We start from the raw sequence: 10,548 nt of genomic DNA on the forward strand, positions 1-10,548 counted from the left end.
TAATTAATAACATGATAATGCACATGCACTTCCAAGTTTACACTAACATGGCAATGAAAATCACCATTGAATTTTGAAAGAATCACCATTGAATATTGGATCGGATGATAATTTTTACTGCTATGTGAAGGAAGTGTGGACCTTATAAACAAGGGGATGGGAATATGGTAAAATGTTACTTACATATGTTAAGGCCTGCAGCTGCATGAGCCATCTCAGCACACTGGCAAAGACATATGGAAGAGAACAAACAATAGAAATAACAATTACCAGCCTTTCCAAATCATCACCAACAGATATCTACACCAGAAATAATATATTGTCTTCCTTTGAATCTATACATTATAGGGAAAAAAAATAATAATAAGAAGTGTAAGGAGGAAACAATGGCTAGGTCAGTCCCATATCCAGGTCTTTCCAGTTATTCTGTACCGCAGGCCAAAGCATATTACTACCAAGCCACTCCACTATGCAAAAAAATCAGATAGAAGCACATAAATAAAAAATGGGGTTTCCCTCACATTTCCATCTGCGCTACGATACCAACTGTTCTTTCTTATTGCTTGCCTCTTCAGCTTTAATGCTCCCTTCTTTTGCAGCAGGTTTTTCGGCAGCCGGATAAGACAATCTCCGGGCCACCTTTGTGATTCCCCTCCCATTAGCCGAAGGAGGTTTGACTGAAACAGATGTTTTAGGTGTCAATGGACTTACATTTCTACCAACCTTGCTAGACTGTGTACTCTGGGGTTTCTTTGGGCTAATAGACTTGGGGGGGACACGGCTTTCCCATGGGCGCGCAGCAATCCAACGTTCCAACCAGCTCCAACCCCAATTAGTTTTACTAAGTTCATAATTACCATAACCCTGACTAGAGTTGGCTCTCCACTGCAAATCATGTAATTAGTATTCATTCCAAATGGATTCTGTGAGCCAAAGCAATGAGAATGACATACCTGATGAGAAAAGGCATAGGCCATAGTTCGCTCCCGCTTAACAGCTGCATCTTCTCTCTGATGTATCCTTGCAAGAATTTCGTCCATCGTTTCAGAGCCACCACACCATTCCACCTGGTTATCCATTGAGAGTGAGTTAATTGGATTAAAAGAGGTCCATCTATTAAATATTTTTAATTGGAAGACACAAGGGGTGTAGGCTTGTAGCAACAATCAGCAAAATGGATGTCCTCAAGCCTCTGATCTTCAAATCGAAAAAGGAAACGTACGCCTCAGGGTAATTTTTCCCCAAATGACACGCTGAAGAATGAATTATAGACTAGTTACCAAGAAAAAAAAAAATCATACTTTAAATCTTAATCTTTTCCTTTTCTTTTCCCTTTGTTTTTTTTTTTTTTTCTTTTTTTCAAGAAAGCACCAATGGCATAAAGGATCAAGAATCTCAGTATTGCTATCCTGAGGAATGTTAAGTTCTAAAGGACCAAGAACTCCCTGGATGCAACCCCGTCTAACAACTCTGAAATTTTACTTTCAGAAACAGACAGAGAACAAGGAATCCAGACATCCCTTCATAATATTAAAGGAAAGAGATGCCATGTAGTCGATAGATAATTTGGCACTATTATTGATAGGTTCATGTCATGCAAGTCCTCACACATGGGAGCAGGTGGTCTAACCTCTAGGTCATGAAGCTTTGCCTCAAGTTTTAGTTGATTCTCTAGTTTCTTCTGTCTAAGCCGACCTTCTGTCACCATACACAGTCTGCGAGCTCTTATCTGGGCTTGTATTTTGCTCCACGAGTGAAGATGGCTCAATGTTGTTGTAGCTTGCCTCTTAACAGGATAATTTTGGGTCAGGGTCTGTAGCCTTACTATACCTTTCAAACGACGTAAGGTTTTCCTAGCCTGCAAGAGGTCAAAATAAATCAGAAAGATGTGAAACTAAATCATTGAACCATAAGAACCAGTAAAACAAAAATAATTCTTCTTCATGACATCAACAAATTGGCAATGAATGACTACACTGTCCCTCTTACAGTATTAAGTCTATAACTCTTTGAGGATTTGATGAGTTAGCCACCTAAGAAGGAAATGTAGGGTTCTTATTTGCCTAGTGACTATACATTGGCCAACTGCTAACCGTATAATTTAGAACTAAGCAGTAGTAGAATAGAATTGTCGCCAATTATACAGCAGAGATCAATTAAAATTTCTGTTACTAGAAGGGAAACGAGTAAATCCTTCAAGGTTCATATAACATCTGTAACTACAGTTAACAGGGCAAAAATGTCAAATTAGAAAAACAAACAGCACTTTACCCTCATATAACAGGGACTAAAGACACCTGAGGGTAATGTGCTTAAACTATGGTGCTTTCATGCAATGCCTTCCATCTGGCAGGAATTTTATTCTCTTTCCTCAAACTTTCTTCCCAAGTGTTTTTGTCCCACATCACTACCTAACTAAGGATTTAAGACCATGCAGGCAGCTAAAATCTCCCGGAAAAGGAAGTTTAAATACCAAAATCATTTAAAAATATGGTCTAAATTTGATGTAGGGTCTAATCAATGCTGTTGATAGTTACATTTGCAGCAATTGAGTCTTAGTTAGAGTTTCTTTATGTGAGAACTCAAGTTTTTTTATTTTTGACTTTAAAACCAGAGTTTGACTTGTTTTAAATCAAAGACTTCTGTTAGGAATTTCATCAAATTTTGAAACGAAAACTTTTTTTCTTTCTAGTTATACCTTCTTAAGACTTTAAAAAAAAAAAAAAAAAATTGAGAACCGGGGACCTATAGTTCAAAAAATAAAAAATCGAGTTTTAAAATCAAAATGGCTCGTAATACGAGAGGTTCATATATACTTTATTTTAAGAGTCAGGGTTATTTCGAGAATTATGGATTTATAGACACAGGCTGTACTTTTGTCCCTTGGGTCTTATTTGGGTTTCATTATGTTATTGGAATTTCATTTGTGGGTTTTACAAGTTAATTATAAAAAAATTGTGGGTCTTAGTTAGGCTTAATAGTCAAAACCCAAAAAGAGATCTTAGGTTTAGACATTAATATCTACCTAGGACCAGGAGAACGCCAAAAGAATATCGGGAGAGTACCTAGCATTTTCCATATATATATATATATATATATATATATAATAGTTTTTATGTTCAATGAATAATGTGTTCTATGAAAATTTTCAGCAAAGATTGATTTAAAGATTCATGCGATGCGATACTACTTTAAGGTGTGATGCGAAGGAACCCTAAGTGTAATGCTTAGGAAAGTTATGCATGATACCTAGATCATTGTTTTCTTCTTCTTCTTCTTGCTCTTTAATTTCCAGCAACTTGAAATCTTGCAACTAGACTTTGATTTCTCACCCTTAGAACCCAATTAAAACCTTAATAGAACCTACCTTTGATTAGTCTCCAAAACCCATAAAACCAGATCCACTATAGTTCCCGTTACTGTTCAATATCCTCAAGTCTGATCTGATTCCTTCCTTTTCTCGCTTATTTTGATCTTTAAAACATACTCATTGTTACTCGATAATTAAACCTGAACCTAGTATATTTTTCCAGCCGTTTCCACCACAAACCCTAATTCCCCTAAAATTCCTGCTGCCAAGGAAAAGCCCTGCAATTCTTAAAACTCTTTAAAAAATCACTTTTCAAGCCCAATTTAAGTCAAAAGGCTTCTACTACTTTTTTTTTTTTTTTTCCCCCATCATCTAAAACTTCAAACCTAAAAATTTTCACTAAGCTTTACCGAATAAAGGTAAGCACATGGACATGTGCTATCTTACATCAGATTTGCTGTCAGTCCTACATCACCTCCAAATGATGCCCTTTGTTTTACTTGGATCTCCTACTGTTATCCATCACTGACTAAATCAAAACCCATTCTTCCATCACTGACTAAATCAAAAACCCATTCTTGTCAATGCATGATGTTAAATGGATATTATAATCAGATGGATATGCTCTTTGCAAAATGTTGTATAAATATTGCAGTGTGCCCGTGTGACTGAAAATCCGAGTATCAGTTCCTCTTGAGAAATGCAAATCAACCAACAGAAGTGCTTGTAGATTGGCACCAAAAGAAGGAAAAATGAAAAATAGATGAAAAAAAGGGAAAAAAAAAAATACATACATACATACAAAGGATGGCGCGCCACAATAACCAACTAATCTTAGACCTATATATTTAGGACTTCAGTCCGTGCAGTCTATAACACGACATACCTTGTACGCCCTGAATGCAGTTTGAATCCGTGTTGCAGCAATATCCTCAACTGGCATGCCATTGGCAAAACCAGAAGACTCTTTCCAAGTACGATTCTTCGATTTTAAGGCATTTGATTTTGCAGAAGCTGAGGATCCCTGTAACAAAGTGTTAGAAACGATGAGAATAAGCAACTATACATTAACTTCAGACTGGAGATATCAAATACATGATAAATAAAAAAATAAATAAAGCAAACCCATTATAGTTCATAGTAATATTACCAGTTGATTCATAATGTCATTGACTTTTATTATTATGTAAGAGAATTCTGTTCATGAAAAGCAACATTAAACATCCTTCACATATATCATGCCAATGGCAGATGGAGTTATACCTTCCAGCATGTACTGGATGACAAATGATAACAGGACCATTAATAAGATAAGAAATAAATCCCAAAGCTTGACAAAATCTATTCATGTTTCCCAAGTTCCTAACTAAATTCCCTCTTCAATCTTCAAGTAATAGAACATAATTCAGTAATAACAGCTCCTTGGTTTCAATTCTGAGTCTGTAATTGATAGGAGCCAATGCAATTATCCAAAGGGACTGCAAATTAGTGTGAAGATAACAAACTAGTGAAGTTGAAACCTATGTTAATCCAAGGTGGAAGAAAAACATGATAGTTGTAGAAAAAATTAAGCCAATAGCACGGTTTCTCAACGCCTAGAAAAGTGTTGGCCCTTTCACTTTCGACCTAGAAATGAGATTTGACTCATTTCCAAAGCTTAGTATCATAGAGAAACTTCAAGAAAAACAAATAAAAACACAAGGAACAATCAATAGTATCATAGGGAAATCTCATTCCAACCATCTAATCATAGAAAATAACAAATGGTTTCCAAAACAATTTGATCCAATGGGACTGCAAATTAGTATGAAGATAACAAATCATGAGGACATTCAAGGGATTAATATATATTTTTGGTTTACAATAAGCAATGACAAGCAGGTAAAATTGACAGTTTGGATACTCATTTGAAGTAAGGAAATACAGAGCTGGGCCAAACCAAATTTAGAAATATTTTGCAATTGATAGGCTCTATACCTTCACCTTCACTTGTTTTGAACTGCCAACTTTTGCTTTCTTTAACCTGATTATCGTCTTAAACCATTGTCCAGAACCCATCCCTGCTATTAAGAATCTGTGTCCAACTTAACATAACCCTGAAAGTAATTCCAATGTAGATCTAATCAAAATCAGCATTAAGAACACATCAAACATATCAAGTATTAGAGTTTACAATTTTCAGTTTCTTTTTTCCTAGAGTTCTCAGCAACCAACCAGACAGTCTCCATAAAATTTATGAGGCTTGCCACATCTTGTTATAATAAAACAATAGCAACCCAAGTCACAAATACAGAGCAATATAAAAAGAACTAAAATTGCATTATTAAGTAAATTCGAATCAAAGAAAAAGTATCATAATTTCATAATAACATGCAAGATACCCTTCACCAATTGATCACTAATTAAGCCATTAAGTCCATGAATCATCAATACATTGTCATATACTCATCAAAACTTCAAGAAAAAAACAAATAAAAACAGAAGGAACAGTCAATAGTATCATAGAGAAACCACAGTCCAACAATCTAATCATAGAAAATAACAACTGGTTTCCAAAACAATCTGCAATAGTACTTGTAATTATCTTACAATCAACTTCCAGATCCCACCCCATCCCATCCCTCCCAAACATCAACTGGGTATCCCCATTTTTCATCCCAGAACTGAAAGCAAGAAACACGAGCAAAACAAGAGAGTATCTGAGTAAGCATGACGTACCAGAGAAGAAGCTCCAAAAGGTCCAATACACTCTTTGGGAAAATGGGCGCTCAAGATCTTGAAACAAAAAGGTGTTGACAATAGTATTAGTAGTAGTAAAGGAGAAGCAAAGCCCGAGAAAAGAATAAAAGGTGGGTAAGCAATGTGGATCTCCATGGCCCAACACCAGCTTTTGTTTCTTTCTTTATTTTTATTTAAATTCTATTTACCCTCGAAAGATGTTAAGCAAAATAATATCATAGTATTAATAAATGATAAAAATCTCTGTCTTTTTCTCTCTCTCTCTGTCTCTCACTCTCTCCTGTTTGTTGTTCTGTCTGGCTCTCTGTCTCTCTCTCTCTCTCCTCAATCAAAGGGCTCAACCAACGCTACAACTCATGTGGGCGTGAATGTTGTGTTGTGTGGTCAGAGGCGTAGTTGTTGTGGGTTTTTTTTTCTTTTGTTTAAAAGGTCAAGACTTCATCAAAGGGTGGCTACAGCGACAGCAGAACAAACGGAGATAATGCTTGATGGTGATGGGCTGCCTTTCTTATTTGGATTTTTACCATTTTTAACAAAAACATATATTTCTCCAAAGGGAAATTCTCATCATTGATTGTACCAAAAATAATTCTTGTAATTTTGTTGGTTACTGGAAGTAGGGCAATATGTCCAAGGTGCTCTGGGCGAGCGAGGACCGAAATCGCCACCCTCTCTCAATCTCTCCTAAGAGCAACGCTCTAACCAACTGAGTTACGGAATCCTGTTGTTGAGTTTGCAGTTTTGGTTCGAAGTAAAAAAGAGAAAATTTCTAATAAATTTTTGAGTAAAAGCACATTTTTTTTGTGATCATTTTCTTTTTTAATTTTTAATAATTGATTTTCTTTTATTTTTTATTTTTAATAATTGATTTTCATTTAAAATTGGGGCTTAAGCCCTTCAAAAGTTTGAAAAATTCAAAAATTTAATGTCTTATAAGATGGATCCCACAAATTAACTATTTTTTTTTTTTTTCTAAAAAAGTCCTTATAATTTACCCCGGCATGAAAATTTTTAGGGAAAAATCATATGTAGTCCCTAAGTTTTTTATTTGAGTTGAATTTAGTCATTGGGTTTATTTGACGGAAAATTAATGATGTCATATGTCGCATGTGTCTCAATTAACACGCCAGCGGCCTTCCTTGTGTGTAAACATGTAAAAAAAAAAAAAAAAAACACTAATATCAATGTGTCAAGTCGATCTTCCATACAAAAAAAAGAAAAAAAAAAAACAAAGAACAAAGAAAAATAAATAAAAACCATATTTTTCGTCATCCTAATCTTTTGGATTTATAGCATTAGAAGGAAAACAGTTAATTTTGACACCAGCATTGATATTGGGTGCTAATATGGATTTTGGCGTGTCAAATGACACACGTGGCAAATGAAAAACTGTTAACTTTGACGACAAAGTGATAGAATGACCAGTTTAAAACTTGGGCAAAACCTAAGGCTATATTTTGGTAAGAGCCGATCTCTATTCATCAAAAAAAAAAAAAAAATCAATTCCTAATATTCATACTTTTTACATCACATTAATTACTTTTTACTACTATTTAAATAAAAAAAATAAAAAAAAGGGTACATTTTTCACTTTTTCATACTTTTACTTTTCTTTTCTTTTTTTTACATCAATCAATTGTTGCTACTAAAATAAAATAATAATAATAATAAATTAAGTAATTAATTAATTAAAAAAAAAAACTTCAAGGCTCTTCCCAAACAGAGCCTTAAGGATTTTATTCTTGAAATTAAAAACCAAATGACTAAATCCAAATCAAATGAAAACTTAACATCTAAATATAATTTTTTTCAAAATTTTATCCATAATTGACCATATTGTGAATGTACATGCATGATATAGTGTGATGTTATCTAATCACCCATAAGAGGAGTCCGCTTAACCACCTGGTCCGGTCCTATCATAAGAATTTGTTGAGCATTTTCAATTGACATGCAATTTCAATAAAGAAAACGGGTAAGATGGACCAACCAAAAGAAGTTGACCAATCCTTATGAGAGACGACTGTTGATTGTATTGGCCGTTTGGTAACGTAGAGACAAAAATAGATGTTTGATAACGATTTTTAGAAAGTGTTTTTTAAGTGTGAAGAAAATATTTTGATTTGATATAAAAGTTAAAATGTTTTTAATGAAATCTAGATTTGAAAAGTGTTTTTATTTTGAAATATGCTTTGAATTTTGAATTATTTGTTGATGACTACGAGAAACATGTGTAAAAATGTTTTCGAAATAGTGACTAAACAAGAATGCAATATGAATTGAAAAGCGTTTTTTGTTTGAGAAAAATATGTGTGCCTCGTCAAATTGATACTCAATTTGAATTGTCCTCTCAAACTAAAAATTATATCAATGTCCCTCTAAACTATCAAAAAAAATTATAATATACCCTTTTTGTCTTGCAAAAATATAAAAAGATCGACCTTAAAAACCTTTTAGGGTTAATTACATTTTTAGTACTTAGGATTTCACGGTTTTATTTTTCCTACTTAGGTTTCAATTCGTATCATAGATGATACCTGATTTATGGGTAAATACCAATTTAGTATCTCTGTCTCCATTCCGTCAACCAAACTAATGGACTGCCATGCAAGTGGTTTCGGCCGCCCCATGCGGCCCATCTGGTGGTCGTGCGAACCACTCATAATGCCTTTGGGGGTGGTTCAACTACTCCTAATGGCCAAAAAGGGGTGGCCGAAACCACCCCCAAAGGCCTTTGGCCACCCTCAAAAGGCCATGGGGTGGTCGAACCACTCACAGACAGGCTGTTGGGGGTAGTCAAAACCAACCCCATTGCAGTCCATTAGTTTAACTAATAGAGATACTAAATTGATATTTACATATAAGTCAGGTACTATATGTGATACGAATTGAAACCTAGGTGAGAAAAAATAAAAACATGAAAACCTAAGTATTAAAAAGATAATTAATCCAAAATTTTAATAAGACAAAAAAGCCCCTATAAAAAAACAAAAAAAAAACAAAAGTGGAAGATGGGGGCCCAAGTCACACCTTGGCTCCCGGCCCTGCCAAATGCTTTTATATTTCAATGATTTGCGATTTGGTTTAAAATGGTACATTTTATCTATAAAATTACAATGCCAAATACACCCGTATGTAGGCTTTAGCCTTTAGGGGCACCTAGTTTGAATTCACTGATAAAAGCTGGGAGATCAATCGTAGCATTGGAGAAGGGATTAAACAAATTAATGTGGGTTTGTTTCTTCATCCAAAAGCACCACCCACCGGTGAGACAAGCCCACTCACCAAGCATCAAGTAACCCCTCGAACACGTTCTTGATCATGTGAAGCTTTTTCTCTGTGAGGTTGAAGAAGCAACACTGCAACGGCTATGAGTAGCATCGACTTTTTCGTAGCTGGGAAGCATGAGCCATTCAACTTAAGGCTGTGGATCGACTATTGCTTGACAAGGAGGACACAATTTGGGAAGAATAAGCCATTGGCATTGAACACCAAATCCTTCCCTCTCTGTTCTTTAGAGAAAACAACGTCTCTAAGGATGGCTAAATCATCTCTAACACTTTTGGTCATAAGGGGGGTCGAGCCACTCTCTTTTTCAAACAATGGTATGAAATTTTTTTGGACAAAAATCTTCTTATGTTAAGAAAGAAAAATCTTATTAGACGAACTAAAGTTTTTATATGTTCCAAATTTCTCAATATCATTTGTTTTGTATTTATTAATTTGTTTCTTTATATATATGGTATATGATGATAACTAGATGATAAAAAAAAAAGGTAGAAAATTAATGTTCACTCCATGGCTGCGTGTCAGCTTACATTGAATAAAGGTCATATGATATGATAACTTCTCTCAGGAATAGTACTGAATAAGGAGAAGGAAAGGAAAATACCCCCCCAACAACCTCTGTTCATACTGCTCAGATGCTATCATTAGGGCAGGACATAAAATCGTCAGACAGATCAAGTTGTGCTTCTAGATCTTCAGCCTTGTCTTCATTCTTATAACGTGATATATACGACATATATAAGATGTGAAAGTTATACAAATTCTCACGTTTAATTTGTAGAAAACATTAAGCCAATTATGGCAGCCTAGAAAAGTGTTGGCCCTTTCACTTTCGACCTTGATCATTTCCAAAGCTTAATTACGTACGTAACACATGAGGCAGAGGCGCCCAGTGTTTGATCAACATCTGGCCCATAATCAATGAGAAAAGTCCATGCATGGCTAAGACTATCAAGGCCCAAAATTTACCATCTACCCTCCTCATGCCCCCTGTTTGCTTTCACTCTCCCAAACCCAAAAAATTAAGAAATTGAGAGGAGAAAAAAGAAGGATAAATTTGTACAAAAATAAAATATTAATTTGAAGTTATAGGTTTAATCACCAGAAAAGTATACATTACTGCTTAATCAATTAAACGTACGTAGTCATTCCTAAATTGTTGGGAAATTTAGGCCCTGTTTATTTTGGTGTAAAATATTTTTAGTTGAAAT

At 34.8% G+C, this 10,548-nt stretch overlaps 1 protein-coding gene across 1 annotated transcript; it reads right to left on the reverse strand.

Moving 5' to 3' along the window:
* Nucleotides 1–283: 283 nt before the first annotated feature.
* Nucleotides 284–6,206, reverse strand: LOC132171701 (protein IQ-DOMAIN 9-like). The gene is made up of 6 exons (XM_059583090.1): nucleotides 6,029–6,206; nucleotides 5,288–5,406; nucleotides 4,197–4,334; nucleotides 1,631–1,858; nucleotides 954–1,067; nucleotides 284–885 (listed from the first exon to the last, which is right to left on the reverse strand). The coding sequence occupies exons 2-6, from the start codon at nucleotides 5,366–5,368 to the stop codon at nucleotides 535–537; spliced, it is 912 nt and encodes a 303-aa protein (XP_059439073.1). The 5' UTR covers nucleotides 5,369–5,406; nucleotides 6,029–6,206; the 3' UTR covers nucleotides 284–534.
* Nucleotides 6,207–10,548: the final 4,342 nt, after the last annotated feature.

This window comes from Corylus avellana, chromosome ca2, assembly GCF_901000735.1.
Source record: "Corylus avellana chromosome ca2, CavTom2PMs-1.0".
NCBI lineage: Eukaryota > Viridiplantae > Streptophyta > Magnoliopsida > Fagales > Betulaceae > Corylus > Corylus avellana.